Genomic DNA, 24,467 nt, shown 5'->3' on the forward strand with positions numbered 1-24,467 from the left:
GAGGCTCCTGTGGTGGGGTGCGTACAGGATGGCCAGGGCATTACACATGGCTGTTGTCTTGCAAGTAATAGAACTGGCATGCCTCCTCCATGAATGAGGTCTGAGACAGGGGATGCCCTCAAATGGCCGTTGCACCCATTGTAATCACTGAAAGTAGTACCTCTGTGGATTATTCCTAAGCAGCTGATGACAGCATAGGCATGTTTTTTACTGAAGCTGAGTTGACTGCCTAAAAGAAACCTTTCATAATCAGGGAATGCTCTGACTTTTTTTTTTTTTAAGCAGAAAAGCAATATACCTAGAGCAGAGATGATAAGTAGAAGAGTGGAACCAGTGAGATGTCAAATGTCAGATTCTGGGGGACATGATTCTGGGGTCACATAACCTATGCCAGATAAAGGACTTTGGAACTAACATATGTATACCACACTTTTATTAGATTTAAATAGAAATAATGAGTACTAATGAAAGACAAAAGGTATCAATATCAAAATAAAAATGGAACTTAATGGAAATAGTTAAATGTGAAGAAATGTACAAACACAGAACACTTTCAGACGCATTACTCATCAGAAGAAGAGATACTTCTGGAAGTAAATGTTAACAGTGATCCCTAATGGAATTTAAGTTTTCTCAAAAACACTCAGGTTTTGTGCTTTATGGTCTGTTTGTGTTGTTGTTTGTTTGTTTGTTTGTTTTAGGATAGTGTCTCACTCTATAGCCCAGGCTAGTCTGGAACTATGTAGCTCAGCCTGGCCTTAAACTTGTCCTGCCTCCACCTCCTAAGTGTTGGGACTACAGGTGTGTGCCGCCATAGAGTAGTACTGTCTTTGAGTTGCTTGAATTGGGAAAAAATTTAATTTTTAAAAATGTGTATTTCTACTTTACCTGCATGTATGCATGTGGCCAGAAGAGGTCATTGGATCCCCTGGAACTGGAGTTAGAGTTAGTTGTGAGCTGCCATATTGGTGTTGGGAATCAAACCCTAGTTCTTTTGAGAGAACAGCAAGAGCTCTTCACTACTGAGCCATTTCCTTAGTCCTGAAAAAAATAAAAATAAATCCTACTTTTGTTTGTTTTGGTTTTTTGAGACAGGGTTTCTCTGTGTAACCTTGGCTGTTTTGGAACTTTCTCTGTAGACCAGGCTGGCCTCAAGCTCACAGAGATCCACCTCCTTCTGCCCCCTTAGTGCTGGGATCAAAGGTGTGCGCCACAACTTCCCTCTCAGTGAGGATTTTTTTCTTTCTTTGTTTGTTTGAGTGCCCGATCTGCATGTGCACCTGCACGCCAGAAGAGAGCATCAGATCACAGTTTAGATGGTTGTGAGCTACCACATGGGTGCTGGGAATTGAACTCAGGACTCTGGAAGAACAGATAATGCTCTTAACCACTGAGCCATCTCTAATTTATTTAATTTTATTTTATGTCCATTAGTGTGAAGATGTCAGATTCCTTGGAGTCAGCATTACAGACAGTTGTGAGCTGCCATGTGGGTGCTGGGAATTGAACCCGGGGCCTTTGGAAGCGCATACAGTGCTCTTAACCACTGAGCCATCTCTCCAGCCCTGAATTTTTTCTTAATTAAATCATTTGAAACGGGAAGACCCACTTCTAATCCAGATATTTGAGATCCAACTTTAATCTGAAGCACACCTTCAGCAGGCAGCCTATGACATGGAAGGAGGAAGCTTGCTCTCTGCCTGCTTGCTCTCTCTAGCAAGTCCGTTCTCTCTGGCATCAGAGCCTACTTCAGGATTCCAGCCTGTACTGAAGTCCAGCTGAGACATCCAGCCTTGTGGACTGAACTGGATCCTTGGACCTTTTGTATGTATGTATGTATGTATATATATATATATATATATACTAGTTCAGACTATATAGTGTGTGTGTGTGTATATATATATATGTCATATATGATTATATATATACTATATAGTCTATTCCTCTAGAGAGCCCTATATTAATACAGCAAGATTCCTGTCAAGGTAGAACTTTAAGTAAAAACTACCAAGTCAGCGCCCACAAGGCTCTAGAAGACATTAAGGCTTGAGCAACAGCTCTCAGAAGACATAACTGGGCAGTGCAGATAAAAAAGATTAAGCTTGTTCTCCCTCTCCCATCTCTAAAGTGGCTGTGTACACTTCTTCCTTACAAGAACGTACATTGGGTATGGAGATACTTGCTCTACGGCTAAGGAGAGGGAGAAGCCACAGGTACAAGCCGTCTAACAGCCTGTTAGACCTGGGGAGCCAGACTGAGTAGCTGGTATAATAGATGAGCATGGCCCTGGCTCCCCCTTGACCCTCTGAGTTTACTGGTTTGGAGAGAAGCATGTTGGCCCCAGGATGAGGAGACATGAAGGCGTAGAGAGAATGCATGGATGGCAGCGAGCTAAATGCCACAGTGCCTCCCATTGCACTGGATAGCCTTGTTCCTTTGAGGAAATTATATAAACAGTGAGACCCTTTCATGCTGTTTGGACCTGCTAACTTTTTTAGGATCCTTGGCTGCTGAATCCCTAGTCCATTTGGCACTTGTTTAGAACAGATGGTGGTAGGCCTTCAGAGAACCTGCCCACTCTATAAAAAGGATCCATCTCATAATGTTAATTTCTGAGAGGTTTGCAGATTTAGAAATTTATCTGAAGGACATGCAAATGTACTTAGAGGAGCAAGGATGGGAAGTCAGCCCATACAGGGGCCAGGCAACAGCTGTGAACATTCGGAACATTTGTGGTTAGGTAAGGCACAGTGCCACCTAACAAGGTCTGATTGAGAAATTCCTACAGCGGCCTGTGTCTATTAGAATAAAAAACCAGGAGTGCCACCAAGCATGGCACACACCTTTAATCCCTTGTGTGGCAGAGGTGAGTAGATCTCTGTGAGATCAGAAGCCAGCCTGGTCTACATAGTGAGTTCTAGGTCAAACAGAGCGACTACATAGTGAGCCCTTGTCTCAAAAACAAAACAAAAGATAAACAAAACTCTAACATACAAGAATGTCAAATGTCAATTCAGAAGGCACCTGCATGGGTAGGAAAAGGCACACCCAGAAGATGTGGTTGTTGAATGAGGATTCCAGGGCCAGGGGTGGGCTACCTCCCTGCCAGTGGTTGGTGGGGAGGTTCCTTAGCTACACACAATATATACAATTTCTACTGTTGTTGGCTGCATGCCAGAACCAGAACTAGAAGCTCCTTCCCTACTGGCTGGGGCTGGTAGGTTGGCAAGCACCGTGTAGGCTGCAGGGGGAGAATTCTTACCAATGACCTTGCTCAGCTGTGGACCTTGTGTGTTAGGAAATTAGCATGCTGTCCTTGCAAGATTTGGCCACTGGTGTAAGAGTGGCATGATATATTGGTACAAATAAAACCTACTTTCTGTTTGCATTTGAGAGCCACTCCACAGTGGGGGGCCTATGCCAGGACAAAAATCAAGCGTGGAAGGAGGTCACAGGTTTTATTGGGGGAGCTATCACTGTCTTGTGAAACAAGCACTATTTGACTATCAGATTGTGTGCGTTCCATCTGGGTCTCTCTTGTTCCTGCTTCCTACCCTACCCCAACCACTGTCCTTTTTTTTTGGGGGGGAGGGGACAGACAGTGTCCACCCCAGGCTTGTCTTAAACTCATTGTATGGCTGAAGATGACCTTGAACTTCTGGTTTTCCTGGGATCACAGACATGTGCCCCAGTCTGATTTTCAAATTGGTTTCTAATATCTGTTCTTGTGCCCAGAGGTTGTTGCTGTGGCCTCAGTCAACAATGCTGCTTTTTTGTGTTAAAGAGTGCTGGAGACTGCAGAGTCACAATTGGCCAAGCTGCAGGGAACAAGTGGGCATTGAGACGTGGGAGCTGGTGCTCAGGCCTGAACAGAAGAAAATGACCACACAGCTCCAGCAGTTCCCCTCCCCAAGGTACAGGGTGCGGGTAGAAGTGGCAGAGGACACGGTAGAGTATGTGGAACTCTGTCTTTTAGGTGTGGCATAGCCACTGCCATCTGGAAGTCAGAGAAGCTCTGATCACTTGAGTGAGACCCTCACAAGACTGGCCTGATAATATTCCCTCATGGGAGGAGGAAAGAGCCCATAAGGCTCGTGTCTTCCCCAGGGAGAATATATATAAATATACATGTATTTATATATATACATAAATATATGTATATATGTATTTATATATAAATATATATATTTGTATATGTAAATTATTTATATAACAGTTGTTAGAGGCAATTTGCCTGCAAATTGCCCATGTTCCTGTAAGTCATCCTAATTAAGCCCATTGGTCATTATGCTAGACTTGGATGGAATTGCTTTAGTCTGCTGTTACTCTACTTGGGGTTAGTAGAACTAAACTCCCCAGGAAAAGTTGCTCTGTATCCCTAAAATCCCATGTGTCAGAGCCCAATGCTTCAGGGTCTGCTGTTGGGTGGCAGAGCCTCATGGGAGATTTCTAGGTCATTGAGGGTATGCTATCAAAGGGGATTCTGAGACCCCTGTCCTTCCTCTTCCCCTCACTTTTTGGCCATGAAGCAGGTGGTTTTGCCCTACTGGGCATGCCTGCCGTGATGGCACCAACTGATCATGGACTTGACCCTCTGCAGCTGAGATCCAGAACAAACTGTCTCTCCCTAAGGTGACTGCATGTGATGTTTGGACACATGTCGGTCTCCACTCATCTTCCACATCTGAGTCTGAGATTACTGTCCACAGTGTCACCCCCACAGTCGCAGCAGCAGGCTTTGCTTCCTGTTGCTGTGCCTCGTGGAAGGGCAGGGTAGCCGGGTAGCCAGCCTGAGTCCCTAACTTGGGATCATGCAGCCAAGTTCTGAGCTAAAGGGAGCTGTGGCCTCTACCTTCAAGAGCAACGTAGGCCTCAGTGCTGTGGGGAAAGCTTCAGTCTCTCACTTCTCCAGTCCTCAGCACCCAGAGTAGGGAAAGACAATGCCTGCAGCCCACGCTGGCCGCAGCCATGGGAAGAGCACTAGCACTAGCTTAAATGGGGCTAGTGCTCTGCATTAACCACACCTCCAACTGATGGCCAGCCACCTCAGAGACATTTGTGTAGGAGGCTCAGGATGTGCCATGCTGATGATTGCCATGCTCTCCCTCTCAGAGAATACTGACAACCAGACCTTTATTTGTCTTTATATTGAGAATTATTACAAGGGTGTTGGGATAGGGGTGAACTAAGGAAGGCCCGTAACTCCCAGGGGCTGGGGACACTTAGTCTATGATGTCACCACATTCCAGGTTGTCCAGCTCGCCCTGCATGTGGTCGATGTATTGGTTGATCTCCTTCACTCGTTTCCGGTTCCTCGTGATTTCATCTTTGTGAATCTGGGGGATGAAAGGAGAACCAGGGCGCTCGGTGCATATGACGGCTAGCATCATTTACTGAGGCCCCAGAGAGGGCAGGAAGATGTTTACCTCAGAGCTGCAGCCACAGCGTGCACTGCTGGTCTCCTGAGGCAGGAGTTACAGACACAGTGAAGTATATGGGTTCAAGAGTGTGACTGGAGCGGGGTGTGATGGCATACACCTGTGATCCCAGCACTCCGGAGGCAGAGGCAGGCGGGTCACTGAGTTCAAGGCCAGCCTGGTCTACAGAGCGAGTCCAGGACACTCAGGGCTACACAGGGAAACTCTGTCTCAGAGAGAGGGAGAAAGAAAGAAGAGAGAGAGAGAGAGAGAGAGAGAGAGAGAGAGAAAAGAGAAAAGGGTGTGACTGGGCCATAGTACCTTCATTGTAGAATTCTACAATCCTTAACTCTTTTTGTTTTTTCTACTTTGTTTCTGATGGAAAATAGTACACTCTGGTTGTCAGCTAAAAAACTCAAGCCAGCCTGCTGGGTAGCTTGGTGTTCCTTACCGTGTCTACTAGATGTGAACACCAAGAGTTGATTCCAGAAATCAGGTCATCTTCTCGGTTGTCAATCTTCAGGAGGTGGATGTCATGGGATGCCCCAACGGCATTAACGATTGTGTCTTTGTCAACAAAAAGCTGGAATGTGAGTAGGTCCAAATGAGATTGCGTGTGCCGTTATGCCCTGAGCACAAAGCGAGGGAACTGAATAGAAAAGAGGCCCCTGGGAGCCCACAGGCTGTGTGGCACACCTACTGGAGAGCCCAAACTGTATCAATTACTTTGTGCCAGCTCATCCATGGGCTGCTCCCCAACCTGAGCCGTGGCAGGTGTCATGCCGCAGTCTCCATCAAAAGCGTGCTTTCTCCAGGGAGATGGCAGGTGGCTAGCTAGGGCAGCCTCACCAGGGCGATCAGTTCGCACAAGGCCTTTCCAGGCAGTCCTAAACCTCTGCCAGTCAGGCTATTCCAACCCGGGGCCCTGTAAACTGATAGGTGTCTACCTCCTGTTTGTCTCCACTATTTCTCAGGTAAACAGAATCAACTGGAGTCTGCTTCACCTTGGCTTGTTCCTGACACTGTTTTGTCCTTATAGAGAGCTAGTACAACTCTTCACCTTCTAGCACGCCTGGCTGCCTCTAGATGCAGACTCTGGCTGGAGTGGAGAAAATGCAGCACGGTCATTCCCAGGGGTGGGAGAAACCTGCTGAATCTCCGAGGAAGTGGTGCTCCACTCTGAGCCCAAGGTACTTCTTGAAACACAGGAATGGCAAAGGACCTGGGTATCTGCTGTTGAAAGACTGCAGCTGGAGCATACACAGGGGAGCACCACATACCTGAGGTGCACGGAGCTTCAGGCATTGCAGGGTTTGACTTTGGGATATCTGCATACTCTTTATATCCCCCCCCCAACCACAAAATCTCAAATCCCAGGTGCACTAAAATCTGTTTGGATTTTTGGGTAGAGAAACACAACAGCACTTTCTTGGTTTTGCTTCGTTCTGTACAGTATCAGCCTAATACTCTCCAAAAATATGTTCTGTCTGATCTTGAAATTTTAGTGTTCCTACAAAAGGAGGTATTCTTTGATCAAATGCTTGAAGGATTCAACACCTTCAGGCTCTCAAAGTAAGCTTCACGGGGTTACAAAGTGTCCTGAATGCTGTACAGAGTCCTGTGGAAAACAACCTGCTTCATTTCTCTTCCTTTACTTCTTTCTCTTCTACTTACTCGCCACAGACTGTGTCAGAACATCTGTGGGATGCTGGTTTGCCACAGAATGCCCTGTGAGAAAAGCCAGATTATCTGATGTGGGGCAATGGATCAACCCAGGCACACCACAGAAGTTACATTGTAAATAATATTCCATTATGTACAAATTAGGACTGTGCATAACTGAACACGACTTCATAAAATGGTGCACAGGCTTGAAGCCTCACATTTATGCTTCAAACAGCTCAGGGAAGAACACATTTTAGCATTAAGACTATCACTTTAAAAGGTTCTGACCCTAAGTCTCCGCTAGATTGTTTCACTGAAACTGTTCTTTGTTCAAGGAAGAATGCCAAGCAGTGAGGGATGAGAGCACATCCACTTAGGCTAATGAATAAAACACTGTTACTAAATGGACCACAATGGAGGTCAAATCATTTAAACAAGCAGATCCACTGGTCATTTAAACAAGCAGATCCACTGGTCATTTAAACAAGCAGATCCACTGGTCAGTTCTGGCATGTATCAACCATAGCTGGTACCTCAATGAAAGAGAAGTTTCCTGCAACTTTAAAAGTTTTTCCTGAAAACAGTTATAGAACATACATTGTGAAGATGACTTGATTATTCCAGGTCATAGGTTATGCCTGAGATCCTGTCCCATCAAGGAGAAGCAAGCACACACGCTGCACATGCATACACACCAACACATGCTCTCGCTCACCATCAAAGACTGAAGTGTCAACCAGCAGTAAGGACAACAGCGTTTGTGTCCCAATCAGGGCCCCAGGATGCAATAGGAATTGCAGAGCAAGGAAGAAAAAAGACCCAGTTTCAGGTTCTGAAATGTCTGACACTTAATACTCCACGTGGAGGTCAGTTCACTGGGTTCTCCAAGCAGGAAACCCCACCTTCATGTCCTGACTTCCCTGCCACAGTCCCAGAAGGGAGTCTTGAAATGTGTGAGTCTTGGCTTTCCTTTTCGGGGCTGACATATATCCGAGTGCATGCTCTGTATGCTGGCTTCACAGAAATTCCGCTAGGTGTGTCTGCATGACTGGAGAACCACCGTGCCACCCGGCACGCCATCCTCACCGTTGGGGAGCTGTGAAATGACGAACTTGTTTTGCACAGTCTCCATCACGGCCTGGTGGGCATCTTCAGCTTGTAAAGTGTGTGAACATTCTCCAGCCGATGTGCTAGGGCAAGATGCTCTCCACTCCTGAGATACTCACGGCTGTGGAGTAGGGGTTAGGAGATGCGGTATTTTCAGCTCAGCAGCCACATTCGGAAAGAGCAGCCTGCCCAACTCCGCCTGGACGTTTCAAGGCCAAGCCTCCACTGGAGACAAGAGCCATAGCATTCTCTTCGTGATCCACAACTACGGCACACACTGTGTCCTACATGGCCAAATCATTTTCCTTTGCACTTGTCTTCTTTTCTTTAACCAAATGGAATCTATTTCCTTCCTTTCCGCCAGCTCTACTCCCCCCCCCAAGATGTAGTTTCCCTGTGTATCCCTGGCTGTACTAGAACTAGCTCTGTCCATAAGGCTGGCCTCTAACTCAGAGATCCACCTGCCTCTGCCTCCTGAGTGCAGGGATTAGAGGTGTGCGCCACCACTGCCTGAATACCTCTTGTTTTTTTAAGTACAGCTAAACTGAATCTGTGGTTATGGTGTTAGGAGGGTAGGAGGGTATCCCAGGATTCGCTGCCCACTCATAGGCTCCTTCTCTAACTAAAAAGCAGGGCAGAATTCTGCCTGCAGAGAACTTACCTTCTGCCCTTCACACTGGATTCCTGATCCCTTTCAGTACTCTAACTGCTCCAGAATGTCAGGATTTCCCACCCATCATGCTGGCACGACATTTCTTCTAAGAGCTTTCGACTAGACCCCATCTGTGCCTTTGTTGGAGGATCCTCAGTTCCAGCAGAGCAGGTACCTGTGGCTTTGCAATGGTCTCTGAGGAGCTAGTTCATGTTCATGTTTACATTCCTTGGCTTCAGATTCAGAACCACCACCTGGACCTGCATGCACCAGCGTAACGCGTTTTCTCCTTACAAGACTTTCTACTTCCTTGACTGTGACTTTATCAGCAGACACTGAGATGGTCCAGAAGTGACCCTGCAGAACCTACTGCCTTCCCCCTTCCCCATGGCCATTCTCCAATATTACCTATTAGGAACAGGGCATCCTCTCAGCCAAAAGTGACTGCACAAGAGGACTTATCCCACAGGCTGCCCCGAGCTTCAGAAATAGGTACAGCCACATCTGCTTTCTCTTATGTCGACTCAGGCAGCTTTTGGGAATGAGCAGCGCTCCCACAGACCAGACTCCGGCACTGACCCAGCCCTTGCAGTGGGCTCTCCTACATGGATGCCTGGAGTGCCTGAGACACAGGTGACATCATCCTTCCTTCCCGTTGGCTCCGAGCTTCAGCTTGAAGTCTTGAATTTTCTGCCTAGGTTGGTGGAACACAGGCAGGACAGCTGGGCCAGGCATGGCCAACAGCATTTGGCTTCAGAGGGGTGCTTTTGGAAACGTCCTGAACCATGTGACTTTGTAATCGGGATCTGTGCAATGACTCTGGGTAACGGTAGCCAGGCTGCTCTCGTCCTTAGTCCTCTTCCCCTTCTGGAGCTCTTGCCATAGGCACAGGAAACATTTTGTTGAGGCAAGCTGCCTGGGTCCAAAGTACAGTTCTATTGTCTGTATGCATCATTCTCCTCATCGGAAATACAGTGGTGCCTACTCTCTGTGTCTGCCTGGAGATTGAAAGGGCAGTTTTGTGCCCAGTCCTTTTGCCAGGCTGGCCCTCAGAGGCTGCAGCACACCCCAGCTGTTGGTGTGGTCATATTTTCTCAGAGCCAGTGTTTTTCTTCTGAGAAAACAGGCCAGTTCATTGCAAAAGGCAACTGTGGGCTTCTGGGGATTTCTTGTCTATGACTGTGGATGTTCCCAGGATGAAGGGGCTTTCACTAGCTATCCCCATGAGATTTTTGGAGACAGGGTTTCTCTGTGTAGCCCTGACTATCCTGGAACTTGCTCCATAAACCAGGCTGGCCTTGAACTCACAGAGATCTTTCCTGTCTCCTGAGTGCTGGGATTTAAGGTGTGCACCACCACTGCCTGGTTCCCCATGAAGTTCTGAAGGCAATAATATATTCCATTCTTGCTAGTGAGTCTAAGAAACCTCTAGCAGAGAGGCAGAGCCCCATGGCCTAGCACCATGGGCACACACACCCCCAGAAGGGTGCAGCGCTCTCTCCAGTGACAGGCCCTGCGCTGCTAACCAGACTAGAGCCAGAATTCAGGCTCCTGTCCCGGTTGTGCTGTTCTCACTTGAATCTATGAGCCTGCCCTGCCCAGTGTTCTCCTCCATGACCTCAAGTGATAACCAGGCTTCCTTTAGTGAGGAAATGAGGTCACATGTGGCAAACAGGCTGGATGGTGGTAATCCTCTATGGAAGAAACTTTATTGCCAGACACTACAGTACCAGACAGGGCCACCTGGGTGAGAGGGAGAGCTGACCTGCCTCTCTGCTGCTGGCCTCTGGGGCCCATATTTTACTGTGTGCTGTAGTCACTGGGGAGCGAGCATGTTTCAGTGGGTTGTTCACTGGGCGTCTCAGATCTGGGGACTCTTATCACCCCACAAGGGCTGTCAGAGACTTCAGAACCTCTGAGAGGAGACTCGCTTCTTGGTTAGGGCAGGGTGGTGTTTTCCTGTGAGCTGTATAAGTGGCTTAGGGGGAGCAGGTTGGTGGGACTGTGGCCCTGCACCGTGCTGCTGTGTTAGATGTCAGTGCTAGCCTCAGAACAGAGGCTGTGGAGTCAGAGCTGCTGGCCTTCAGCCCAGCTCCTGATGAAGTAAATATTTAGTGAATACATGTTTGCATCCACCCAATTCCAGGAGCATGCCTGGCTGCCATGCTGGATGTTCCTGCTGGGATGGGAGGTCCACGGTGATGAGAGCACTACATCTAGCAGGGCATGGTGGTGCACGCCTTTAATCCCAGCTCTTGGGAGGCAGGGGTCTACAAAGTGAGTCCAGGACAGACAGGGCTATACACAGAGAAATCCTGGAAGAAAAAAAAAAAAAAGCTACCTCTGTCCCTCCCTCACATGTAAAGCGTGAATACTTGAAGAAACAAATTAATATGAACCGGAGTTGAGAACTGTGATGAGCTGTGATAGGATGTGACAAAAGGACAGTGGTTTAAGCGGAAGGCCTTAGGAGAGCTAACACTTGAGCTGAGATCCAAATGGCAAGGAATGAGCATGTCTGCCAGATAGATTGGGTACCAGCTAGTTTGATGTCATCTTGACCCAGGCTAGAGTCTTCAGAGAGGAGGGATCATCATCTGAGAAAAATGCCTCCATAAGATCCAACTGTAGGGCTGTTTTCTTAATTAGTGATCAGTGTGAGAGGGCCCAGCCCATTGTGGGTGGGGCCATCCTGGGCTCATGGTCCTGGGTTCTATAAGAAAGGAGGCTGAGCAAGCCAGTAAGCAGCACCCTCCATGGCCTCTTTATCAGCTCTTGCCTCCTGGTTCCTGCCCTGTTTGGGTTCCTGTCCTGACTTCCTTCAATGACAGACTACAGTGTGATGTGTAAGCCAAACAAACCCTTTCTTCTCCAAGTTGCCTTGGTCATGGTGTTTCATCACAGCAAGAGAACAGAACGTCAGTTGAAGGGAGCAAGCCTGACAGGAGTACTCCAGAGGCTGGTCACTGAACATCAGAACCTGGGGAGGGGCTGCCAAGGGAGGCACGCCTAGTTTGTGGTGTCTGAGATCTATGGGAATGAACTCTTAAGATCTGGCAGGCTGGGAGGTGTGAGGAGGTGTAGTCTAGGTTTCCAGTGGAACTCCCTGTCTGCGTATGGAGAACAGTCTGTAAGAAGGTAGCAAGGAGCCAACAGGGAGACAAAGGGCAACTGGACGTGGCCTGGGGTAGCACGGTGATGGAGAGCAGGAACTCCGTAGTGTAGGAACAAAAGCAGGGCAAGTGTTTGGACCCGTGCCCTTTCCTCAGGCGTCCACACGCTGCCCCTGGAGCTCAGGGTGGACTCATAGATGCCTCCTTAGCTGTAGACCCAATCATGGATCCCCAGTATTCTTCAATACCCGCCCTGCTGGAAACTGGGGCAGTGTGGTGCTGGGCTCGACATGAGGCTTGTAGCTGTAGCGATGTTGCAGCTCTTCTCATTACAGACACTCTACAGTAAAGATACCTGAGGGAAAGCTTTGGCCTTTACTTGTAACTGCCCCCTTTAAAAAGTTCCAGAAGACCCCACAGAAAGGAACTCGGGATAACCACCTGTACACCCTGACTCCAGCTGTAAGCACCTTGCCCTCCCCCTCCCTTGCAATGTCCACCAAGCCCCGGCCCCTCTACCCTGACTCACAGCGCGCACATCGTCAGGCAGGTCCTCATCCAGCTCGCCCTTGAGGATCTTCTCCAGGGTGTTGATGGAGATCTCCAGGAGCTTCTCATGGTGATGGTTCTCCAGGTCCCGGCACTGAGCCATCCTGCAGTCGTGAGTTAAAGCCAGTGGCAGAGCAGCAAACAAGGCCATGTCACCTCCACTGGAGAGACCAGTCTCTCAGCCTTAGATTCCTGGGGTTCAAGACCTGCCCTGGGGTACTGAGAGGCACCACAGCCATCAAAGCTGTCACTTGCATGCATCAAAGCCCAGAGTCATCCTCAGGCCCCCACATCATTCCTGTCCTTTTACCGGGTCATTCCTGTCCCTCAGTGCCAGGTCACCTCATCTGCTTCTCCATCCCCATGGCTTCCCAATGCTGAGGAAGACTTCCCTGGTTTCCCATACTCTTACTCCTTCTCCTGTAGCAGCTGGAATAAGCTTGAGAATTTGGGTAGCCAGTTCCTAGCTTAGGGCTCCTGGGAGCTTCTGTTCTCTGACATGGCCTGATGTTCTCATCTGGAAACTTGTTTTCTTAGGCCCATCCTTGGGGCCTTTGCGTACACTGCCTCTGCCATCTGGACCGAATCTCTCCTTTCCTCTGGTTCCTGTGGCCATCAGCAGGTCTTTTTGTTTGTTTGTTTGTTTATGGAGGCCGCTGACCCTGTACCCTGCATGCCAGACTGGGAACCTCAGGAAGCTGGAAACTGAGTTCCTTCTGGGGTGGAGCTTAGCTCTTTGCTCCCATAAAGGGCTGGTCATGTTTTAAGTGTTGGTTTCTAATCTTAACAATTAGGGTGCCGAGCTCCTTTCAACTTGTCCCGTCATCAGTGTGGGTGTTGCCTCATCCCAAAGTATTTTCCTTCAACACAAGGTCAGGCAGCAATTCTGGGGTATCAGTGTCCCCACACATATCACCCACTTAGGAACATATGCAAGACTATTGCACAGCAGCCTCTCTGGGCATCCAAACTGGCATTCTGGCAAGGCCACCACTTTTGAGTGTTGGAAACCATTTCAGGTGCCATGGAGTACCCCCTGTGGTCCCCAAATCCGCATCCTGTGATAGGGAGGGCCTCTTTCTGGGTGGAAAGTGATAGGTTTTACATTCCTCTACTTTCAAAAATGTAGAGGTACTCATGAACTAGGGCTGTTTGGGGAGTGTAAACACCTTCTTGGGGTGAGGGTGTAGGTTTTTCTTCAAATCAATGCCGGGTGACTATTTTGGGTAAGAACAGAGGTACTATCTAAAGTGCCCCGTTTACTGTGTACTAGGAGCAGAAGGCGGTGTGGCTCTTCAGCCACCACTTCTTTGCACACTATTAGTCTCCACTTACCCTTTCCTTTCTTTCAGTACCGGGGACTGAACCCAGGGCCTCACTCATGCTAAGCAAGTTCTCCACTGGGTTTAATTTCTGAAGTGGTTTCACCCTCCTTTGCTTTTGGTTAAGAGCCTAGGCACCTCTGCCCTAGCTGCCCGAGGGGCCAAGACAGACTCAGGAGCCTACGGTGCTTTTCCATGGGGTGAGATAGAGGTCCTCACAGAAAGGATATAGACTTTGGACGTTTTCAATAAATAGTCCCACCAAGTCAGTGATGTTTCTTTCAAATAAGTTTATGGTCTCCTGGAATGATAGAGAAGATAGTCACCATGTCTGTCAACATCCTTTGCACCACTTCAAATCACAGACTCAGAGGCGAAGACCACCCTCCTTGACTTTGCAGGGCAGATGGTTAAGGACTGAACCCCCTGCCAGAGCTCTGTTGCTTTCTAATGCCTGGAATGTTCACTAGCCCTGGAATGTTCATACTGTCACAGTTCTTTTTAAGACTTACTTATTGTATGTCTATGAATGTTTTGCCTGCATTACATGTGTGCACTGTGTGCATGCCTGGTCCCTGCAGAAGTCAGGAGGCATTGGATCCCCTCAAACTGCAGTTACAAGCAGGTAAGAGCTGCCATGTGGCTTCTGGGAACCAAACTCAGGTCCTCTGCATGAGCAACAGCTGCTTTTAACTAATGAGCTATTTCACCAGCTACTGCCACCAGGCTTTATGTTTTGTTTTTTTTTTTTAATTTACATCTCTGTGTGTGTGTGTGTGCGTGTGCATGTGTACCTGTGGAGATCAGAGGACAATTAGCAGGAGTCAGTTCTCTCCTTCCACCGCGTGGATCCCAGGGATCAAGCCATCAGGCTTAGTGGTAAGACCCTTTATCCACTAAGCAAGACCATCACGCCAGCCCTGTCACTGGGCCTTTTGCCTCTGTGGCTGTCTCTACCAGGAACGCATATCCTGCTCTCACCCCTCTCCTCCCTGAAAGAACTCCTTCCTTCTAGTCCTCTCAGTAGGATCTGTCCATCATCTCCACAAAAGCAACCAAGGGAGAGCTCAAGAGCCGGCTCTACTCCAGGGAGGTCATTTAATCTCTCTAGTTCCTCATATGTGAGAAAGTTTTTTTCTGTGTAGTACCATGGTAGTTAGTGGGGTAAATTAGCTTCATCATGCAAAATGATTTACTATGTATCTGGCAGAGACAGGACCTTGGGTGAGTGTTACCTCGGACTTGCAATGGTTAACTGCTGTTCCCAGTACTTAGCAGAGCACCTGAGGCCCAAAGAGTGTTGCTGAGAGATGGATAGCATGGTTGTGAAGCCTCCTCCCCGGAAGACCCTGTCTGCAGACTGTACAAATAAGCCCGTTCTCACGTGTGTGAGCAGCATTTTGATGAATAAAAGTCAGGTCGTTGGAAGGCACGGACAAGCATCTCCCAGCCTCAGGTGGCCAGTAACATGGGCAGGACAAGAGCAGGGATCTGGGAAGTGTTTGGATATTGAAAATAATCTCCCTGCTTGAAAGGGCTGGGAGCCAGCGGCAGCCCTCCCCTGCACGCACTGCCTCTGCAGTACTTGAGCAGAGTAATTCCCAGTGGGAAATGAATGGCTGTTGTGCTGTGCAGACAGCAAATCTATCCCGCGTAGGAAGTGTCACTTGACGTGTGAGGAATTGATTAGGCCCCGTCTCTTGGCCCAGCCACGGCAGCATCTGATGAGGTCCAATTCATCATACCACATCCAACCCCCAGCCTGGCTGCCTGCAAACACACAAGTCACCCTGGCCACAAATGCACTTGAGACAGCCGTGCTTTTCATTCCCCGTCAGTTCCAAGTGACAGGCTCCTCACGTCGCCTATCCTGAGACAGCAGGCTCAGGCTGCACCACTGATGAGCCTTTGTTTGTTTCCCGAGTGGAGGTCCACCTTGTCATATAAGCTCTGGGACTTCCTCTTGGGTCTAATAAGAAATCTGCACTCTGTTGAGTCTCTGGGCTCTTCTAGGATGGGGGAGGGGGGACTTTCAGAGGAAGAAATCCACTACAAGAATCATTTCCCAGGCAACAAAGACAGCAGTGTGTGCCTTTTTCTTTCTCTCTCTTTTTCTTTTCTTTTTTTGCATTGCTGAGGATGAAACCCAGGGCCTTATCTGCGCCAAGCAAGCACTAAACTACATTTTCAGCCCTTGCCTTTACTATATTTTAACAGTTTGGGTAGGGAGCGATTGTGTGTGTGGTATGTGTGCATGTGTGCATGTGCATATGCTCATGTTCATATGTGGTGGGGTGCACATGCCTGTGTGCACACTGGCTGGAGGCGAAGGACAGCCGCAGGCACCATTCACCTCTTTTCTCTCACTGGCCTGGAACTATTCCTATTTGCTAAGCCAGTGAGTCGTAGTGACCCACCTGTCTCCACCTGTTCAGTCCTCTCCCGCGTGTCCACTGGGTTTGGACAGGTGGGAGGGGACCCTGTGGAGGGCACCTTGCGGGCTTCTGCAGCTTCGTGCTGAGGCCCGGACATGTGCCAGTGTGGCTGTACCTCCAGCTGCTCCACCAGCTGCATCTCCAGGGTCATGAGCGTGTTGAACAGCTCGGTGATGCACTCATTGCACTCCGTCAGCTTCTTCTCGATGGTGTTCAGGTCAGTCTCTTCTCGGAGGCTGTTTAAATTCTACAAACAGAGATCTGAGCCTCAGGACTCGGCAGTTAACCATATTGCTTAGTGGTAAGTGACAGTTTGGTTTTATGGGTAAAAACTTAGAGTCTGGGGGTAAAGTGCCAAGTTCAAGTATCAGCTTGCCATGTGTCACTCTCCAAGGTTTGGGTGTACACAACATGCCAGGTCTGATGCTCTGGCACACTGTATATAAAGGTACCTAAAAATGGCTGGTCCAAAAGGAGCACCAGACTCACCTGTCCCTCCCTGACAGGAGAAGATGAAATTCCCATGGGAAAAGTTCCTCTCCAGTGCCAGGAGGAGGGAAGATGTTCTTATCGGCAGAGATGGGAGTCAAGGATGGGGAAATCTGTGCAAATCAAGCTTTTAAAGCTAATTCATAGGGCTGGAGAGATGGCTCAGAGGTTAAGAACTCTGGCTGCTCTTCCAGAGGACCTGGGTTCAATTCCCAGTACCCACATGGTAACTCCTAACTCTAACTCCTGCTCCTGAGGCTCTGATGCCCTCTTCTGGCCTCCGTGGGCATCAGGCAGGTAAGCAGTGCACAGACACATGTCGGCAAATAGATCCACACACAGAATAGAAATAATAATAAAGTGAACTCATGCCAGGCATGATCCCAGCACTCACGAGACAGCAGACACAGGAGAATCAGGAGTTGGAGGCCAGCCTAAAATCTATAGCTTGGGGCTGGAATGAGACCCTGTGTCAGAAATCTACAAACCCAAACCTGGAAGCCATACAAATGAAAACAAACAGAAAACTTAAAAAGAAACAAAACCGATCAGACCTTACCAGCTAATCATATCTCTACTGATCACAGCCACTTCCTCACAGCTTTATATACTTTGTCCAGTCTTGCTGGACCATTGCCACGCAATAATGACTCAGTGACATACTGCATATATGACAGTGGCTCCGTAAGATAATGGAGCTCAAAAAGTTCCAACTACCTAGACATTGCTATGTTTCCACAGTGACAATCACCTAATGACATATCCCAGAACTTATCACCATCATAAAGTGATGTATAATCGTACACTAAGCTTTCAGCCTCACCTTTTGTTATTTCTTTTGAGTTAGGGTCTCATGGACTCAAGGCTGGCCTTGAACTTGCTGTGTGGTCAATGATGACCTTAGACTTTGATCTTCCTGCCTCTGCCTCCCAGGTGCTAGGATCACAGGAGCGCACTACCATGCCTGCTCCGTGAAGGGTACGCAGAAACAGACAGGTGAGGATTTGGCCCCACAGAAGCACACTTGCCCAAGTGGCAAGGTTGTGAGTTGGTCCCTGCCCTTCCCATAGAACACCGTTTACTCAGCACCGTGAGGGAGGTTAAAAGCACAAGCCTGGCTCGCCCCATCTGTTTGGATTCTCGTGAGGGCCTTCTAGCTGCATCCTAACATGGTGGATGGCATCGCACTGGAGTACATGCTCCAGTGTCTGGGACAGGTGTACAGAGGGCCATGTGGGGAAAGAGAAGGCACAGGAGAGAGCTGGCGAAGCAGAGCTTGCTTTGTAGCAGTCATAGCAGTCACCTCTAAGAGGTCAGCAACCCCAGCCCACACAGGGAAAAGTGTGAGCCCTTTCTGGTGACCCATTCGTTTCTTTTCTTTTTTCTTTTTTTTAAGATTTATTTATTTATTACTTATACAGTATTCTGCCTGCATGTACAGATGCACTCCAGAGGAGGGCACCAGATCTCATTATAGATGGTTGTGAGCCACCATGTGGTTGCTGGGAATTGAACTCAGGACCTTTGAAAGAACAGCCAGTGCTCTGAACCTCTGAGCCATCTCTCCAGCCCCCCACTCGTTTCTTTTAAAATTAAAAAACAAAACAAAACAAAGCTATTATTGTGTGTGTGTGAATGCAGAGTTCAGAGGACAACTTTGTAGAATTGGTCCTTTCTTTTCACCTTTGCATGGCTTCCAGGAATTGAACTGAGGTATCCGGCCTCACACAGCAAGGCCTTTAACCTCCCGAGCCATCCCTCACCCTGCAGCCCAGTCACTTCTTAGAGGCTCCACTTCTCAATATTGCCACCTTAGGGATGAAGTTCTACTACTTACACCAAAGCAAAACAGTTCCGACCTTTGGGGAAACCAAGCAGACCCCTTCAGAGTTCCAGGAAGTAAATGGAAGTCCATGGGAAATAGGCTGAACATGTTGACTGAGACAGTCTTGTGGGCTGATGAGCAACCTGTGGGGCAATTAGCCCTAAACACCCACCGTTCATCAGCAGAGTTCCCAGTAACATGAACAGCACCAGTGCATTGCAGCCTTGTTGGTGACTAGTGGTAGGAGCCATGAATCAGGACGGGGTAATGGCATTGTTTAGTTCTGCAGAGGACATGTGTGATATTTTCTACCTGTGATATTTTACTACAGCTCATGCTTACCACAAGCCTTACTTGAAGACAAGTGGAAGTTCAAATGCAAAAACAACTGTAAAAATGCAAGAAGAAAATAAGGGATTTTTTTTTTTCAGCTATTGTCTCACATAGCTCTGGCAGGCCTCAGACTTACTATTGTAGCTGAAGCTAGTTCCTCTGCCTCTACCTTCCAGGTGCTGGGATTACAGGAGTGTGTCTCCACACTTGAATTTACATGGAACTGAAGATCGAACCCAGAGTTTCCTGCATATCGAACTACATCCTCAGTCCAATAAGAGAGTTTGTTGTTATTTTGGTTGTTTATTTTGAGATAGGGTTTCTCTGTGTAGTCCTGGCTGTCCTGGACTTGCTTTGTAGATCAGGCCAGCCTCAAACTCACAGAGATCCACCTGCCTCTGCCTTCCAAGTACTGGAACTAAATGTGTGAGCCACCATGCCTGGCTAAAAGATTTTTAATAGAGACTCTTAGAATGAAGAAATGTGTTCCCCAAAACAACCAGAAGTGTTGCAGGATATTTGCTCACACTGTGAACCCAGAAATTGCATTGTTTACTGGAAAAACCTGTTACTAGCTGTAGTGTGGCTCAGTCCTAGCACACACCTTTAATCTAGGAGCTTTCTGCTTGACTATTGTAAACAGGATTAAATAAAGTCAGCCACAGGTCAGGAGGCAGAGCGAGCAACCAGTTGCCAGGGTGTGAATGTAGGGAAAAAACCACATAGAGTGAGAGGAAGTCAGGAGGACAGATAGAGGGACGCACAGAAAGCAGAAGGGAGGAACATTCATTTTGATGAGTTTTTTTGAGATGCCTGGGAGAAGGAGGGTTTCCTTTTGGGACATCAGCTGTGTGCTTTCTCTGCCTCTCCGAGCTAGCAGTCTTTCAACCCAGCATCTGGCCCCCAAGTCTTCGTTGGTAAAATTGAACGACTGAGATTTTGTTAAAAACGATACAGAAGGAAAAACTGGTGAATGTTATTCTCTTAAAAAATGTATATGCTGGGGGTGTAATATGCCTAGTGGCAGACTGCCTGCCTCCACAAAACAAACAAACACTTTACATGACAAAAGCACCGTAGACAAATGGCAAGATAAAGAGCAAACTGAGAAAAATACTCCCAAGCTACTTCGATGACACAGAGCAGTAATAAAGGGATACTTTAAAACTTAGCGGGGAGGGAGGGAGAGAATGGCAAAATGGCTGCCAACTAGACAAGCAGAATCCAACACAGTGCTGTGCACAGGTGAGAGGCTGAGAGGAGCAGGCAGGCCGTGGTTGGGATGGGTTCAGTGGCTGCAGCCAATGAAAGACTGAGGCACCATGCATGACTTGATTCCTTTTTGGGGACACCATTTCCTACCGTGTGCATGGGCCTCCTTCCTCCACCCTGACCAGGCTCCCATCTTATGTAACTACTCCTTCCTCTGGCAGTTCTCTACGGTTCACATAGGAAGGTGTGGAGGGTAGGCAGTAGTTTCCGAGTCTTTGGGTCACTGCCTGAACCCTAAGCTTCACCTGACTGCATGGTAACTCCAGCCCATGCACCCCTGGGTGTGGAGAGGAGCTGTATACAACAGGGGATGGATGGACAGAGCACAGGACAGAGCTGTGAAAGGATGGCTGTGAGAGGAGGAACCTCAGCCCTCAGAGTCAGGGTGTTGTGGGAACTTCTTTCTGTACAGCGACCCCAACTTAGGCTGAGCATTGCAGGCGCCTGCGGAGCTCAGGAAAATCCCAAAGCTAGGTCATAGCCCAGCACTCTTAAGTGGGTGCACCTGGGCCTGGGACAGGCTGTTTCTAGGACAGCTTCCGGTGGACTGAGATACAGACTGAGTGCTCTGAGTCAGGCTGAGCTGGGTTCATGACCTGCCTCTCCAGAGGGACCTGTTTCTGGGGTGAGTCAGGTCCCAACCTGGTCCTCAGGAGGTGGGACTGAATAACATCCAGGCCTCCCGATCCTAGTGTATCTAGGAGCCAGAGAAGAAATGTCAGTAAAGAAGTGATGGGACAAGGACTCTGGGACTGGACGTGTGACCTGTCCAGTACAGAGAGAACAATCTTGATGACAGTTGTCTGCAGAGAAACCAAAATTTGCATTTTTTTCTGTGAAATTGCCCATTTCACTGTCAGCAAGATGCATGTACGGTGTGTGTGTATGTGTGTGTATGTGTGTGTGTGTGTGTGTGTGTGTGTGTGTATGTGTGTTCCTATGTGTGATGTACTTTGACAGTCAAAGGACAGCCTTGGGTATTGAGCGTCACTCATCACCTTGGACCTTGCTTAGGATAAAGTCTCCTCCTTGTTGGCCACCATGGTGCACGCCAAGCTAGCTGGCCCGTGGCTTCTGGGAATTCTCGATTCTGCCTCCTATGCTGCAGTAGGGGCACTAGGGCTGTAGACACGCAGTGCCATACCTGGCTTTCACATGGGCTCTGGGGATTTGAACTCAGGTTGTCACACTGTGTGGCAAGTGCTTTATCTACTGGGCCATCTCCCCAGCATGTCCAAAATATTTAAAAAACCCTCCATAGGGTTTTTCTAACAACAAAAAGCCCTACATATCTGAGGATTCCTGTTGAGTTTCAAACTTATGGTTGAATATATTTAACACCCTCAGAGCATAGTTAAGAGGGTCCCAAGAACTAAGTTGTGTGGGGCGTGAGGTGAATTAGTGAGGCTTGTTTGCAAGGACAGGGCTAAGAAGAGGAGGGTCAGAAGCCTGTGGGATCACTCACCAATTCTGCTTCTCAGAGGACTTCCCTCCTCTTTATTCTGCGTTCCCTGCCAGGAATGACAGTGGTGTCCCTGAAGCATTTTGTGCTTCAGCAAACTTACGCACATGATAAGGTGTGTGTGTGTTTCTGCCTGAGTGCATACACAAGAGAGGGAGAGGGAGAGGAGATGGAGAGGGAGAGATGGAGAAGGAGAGCGTGCAGGTACACACTGGTGTTCATGTGGAGGTCAGGGAACAACTTGGCGAGCTGGTTCCCCTTTCCCTTGCTAAGGCAGGGCGTCTCTTATTTCTGCCGCCACACACGGCTTCGGACCCCAGCCTCTGGGGGAGTCTCCTCTGCTTCCCTTTTCAATATGAGTGCCGAAGCTGCAGCATCTAATTGATTGTGTAGGTGCCAGGCTTTCACAGCCAGTGCTTTTTACCTGCTGGGCCCTTCCCTGCTCTGTGCCTAGGTTTTTGAAGGAAAATCAGGTCCAGAGTGTTCCTTAGCATCTCACAAAGACCTGCAATTTAAAATGGATTAAGAATTCCGGGCTGGGAAGATGGCTCAGAGAGCAAAATCACTTGCTGCTTGTACAAGCCTGACAACCTGAGTCTGAGCCCTGGATTCCACAGTGCAAGAGCAAACAGAGTCCTGAAAGCTCTTTTCTGATGCTGCAGCATGCATGCTTACACTAGTAACACACACAAGCACACACATACACACCACACAACTACCAAACACACACACCACACCACACACATACATATACACCACACAGAACAAACACACCATACACATACACACACACCACACACACACCACACCACACACACAAATCATACACACCACACACATACCATACACACACACATATACACACCACACACACACACACACACACACACAACACACTGATAGATAAAATTTAAGAAAGAATTCTGCTTTGCCCTAGCCATGGTGGCAATGGCTTGCAGTCTCAGCTTCTTGGAGATGGAGGCAGGAGAATCCCAAGTTCAAGGCCATCCTGGACAACTTAGTAAGATTTGTCTCAAGAATACAAAAAAAGTCTCTGATATCTAAAACTGTTTCATTTCTAACACTGCCTTTGTTAGGCCATACTGGTCTACACACATTCCCTTCCCCAGTTCTCCTAACACACAGGTTCCCTCCCCTCTGCCAAGACCTTCTAAGATAACAATCAAGGAGTCTCCCTCCCCCTGCAGTCCTTCCTTCCTCCACTCCCCAGCTAGACTCCAGCTGCTTCTCAGGTTACAGCGTTCTTTATAGAAGCCACACCTCTTATCATAGCTGCTGTCTTCAGGTCACCTGCCTCACCCCACTTCTGCACTGGTTTGCTGGTGAGCGAGTGGAGCCCAGTGTCCCACTTCCATTGCCTGCCCCCGAAGGTGACATCATGAAATAACCCAGGGTCCGGAGAGACAGAGTGTAGGCTATACTTATCCGCCAAAGTTATTGACAATGTGTGTTTCTGTTTCCCCATACTCACCCGGAGCGTCAGAACTAACACTCAGTGTATCAAACCCACCACAACCAGCCATCTTCCTTCACTGAGCGGCCTTCGGTTTTTCTGTCCAGAGCCTGATACCTAGGTTCAGCATCCTCAACTTTACGTTTTGACCATTTACTTTTGTCCAAGACCATAAAGGGTCTTAAGGATGACTCTGAATATATCCCTCGGCTTCCCTTTTAACTCCTCTCATTCCTGTTCTCTTTTTGGTGTTTGTTGTTTTGAGACAGAAATTTTCTATGTGCCCTAGTCCATCCTGGAATTTACTATGTAGTCCATGCTGGCCTCAACTCACATCAGTCCTCTTGCTGCAGCCTCCCAAGTGCTGAGATCACAGCATGTTCTACCATGCCCAGAAATTCCTAATCTTGTAAATGGGTAGAAGTGCTCTAAATTGTATCTCTTTTGGATGCGTATGTTCATTCTCATGTTAGATAGCAGGAGTCTGGCCTGAGCTCTATCAGAGCCATGTGAGTACAGTAAAGTCTAGGCCCTTGCCTGTCACATGCAGGTATCCCCATCTGCACAATCATGAAGAACTTAAAAAAAGATTTATTTATTATGTATACAATGTTCTGTCTGCATGTGTGCTTACATGCCACAAGAGGGCACCAGATCTCATTATAGATGGTTGTGAGCCACCATGTGGTTGCTGGGAATTGAACTCAGGACCTCTGAAAGAGCAGGCAATGCTCTTAACCTCTGAAACATTTCTCTAGCCCCCAATCATGAAGAACTTAATATTCATTGTCTTTAGTTAGCTTCTCATCACTCTAGAAAAAGGAGGACTCTCCAAATGTGGTAGGGAGGACAGTGCTTAAGTATCACACATTCAAGAACAACATACACCAAGCTCCTCTTCAGCATCCTTTCCCTTGGTTCTTCCCAAATCCCAGTGTTCTGGCAATTCTCCCAGCTTGAGCATCAGTGATAGAACAGTAGAGCATGAAATAGAAATTGAGAGTAGTTTGGGCCCGGGAAGTAACTAGTGAGATCAGAAATGACAAGCAACAATCCAAATGGCATGCTATAACTAATCGCACTATAGGGTGTGTGCACATGTGAGCATTTCACCGGGATCAAGCTTCACCCTCACCGTGGTAGGCTAGCATTTTACAACATCCCTGGTTCTCATTAATTAAATTTTGAGACGGGGTCTCATGTAGCCCTAGATGCCCTGGAATTGGCTATGTAGATGAGGCTGACCTGAAACTAACAGGGCTCCACCTGCCTCTGCCTCCCAAGTACTGAGATTAAAAGTGGAAGCCACCACTCCTGACTCTATTTTGAGACAGGGTCTGACTAAGTTGCCC

General features: G+C 48.1%; 1 protein-coding gene and 1 pseudogene across 1 annotated transcript in view; both read right to left on the bottom strand.

Annotated features, from left to right (window-relative positions):
* Positions 1–5,063: 5,063 nt before the first annotated feature.
* The window catches only part of Drc3 (dynein regulatory complex subunit 3), a 43,613-nt gene continuing 24,209 nt past the window's right edge, over positions 5,064–24,467 (bottom strand). Inside the window, exons 9-13 of the mRNA XM_060363602.1 lie at positions 16,376–16,507; positions 14,054–14,126; positions 12,484–12,605; positions 5,869–6,000; positions 5,064–5,336 (exon numbers count right to left, since the gene is read on the bottom strand). Coding sequence (XP_060219585.1) covers positions 5,223–5,336; positions 5,869–6,000; positions 12,484–12,605; positions 14,054–14,126; positions 16,376–16,507 — 573 coding nt within the window. The 3' untranslated portion in view covers positions 5,064–5,222. The remainder of the gene's footprint in view (positions 5,337–5,868; positions 6,001–12,483; positions 12,606–14,053; positions 14,127–16,375; positions 16,508–24,467) is intronic.
* On the bottom strand, positions 6,010–9,107 carry LOC110549979 (threonine aspartase 1-like; annotated as a pseudogene).

Source organism: Meriones unguiculatus, chromosome 11, assembly GCF_030254825.1.
Source record: "Meriones unguiculatus strain TT.TT164.6M chromosome 11, Bangor_MerUng_6.1, whole genome shotgun sequence".
Lineage (NCBI taxonomy): Eukaryota > Metazoa > Chordata > Mammalia > Rodentia > Muridae > Meriones > Meriones unguiculatus.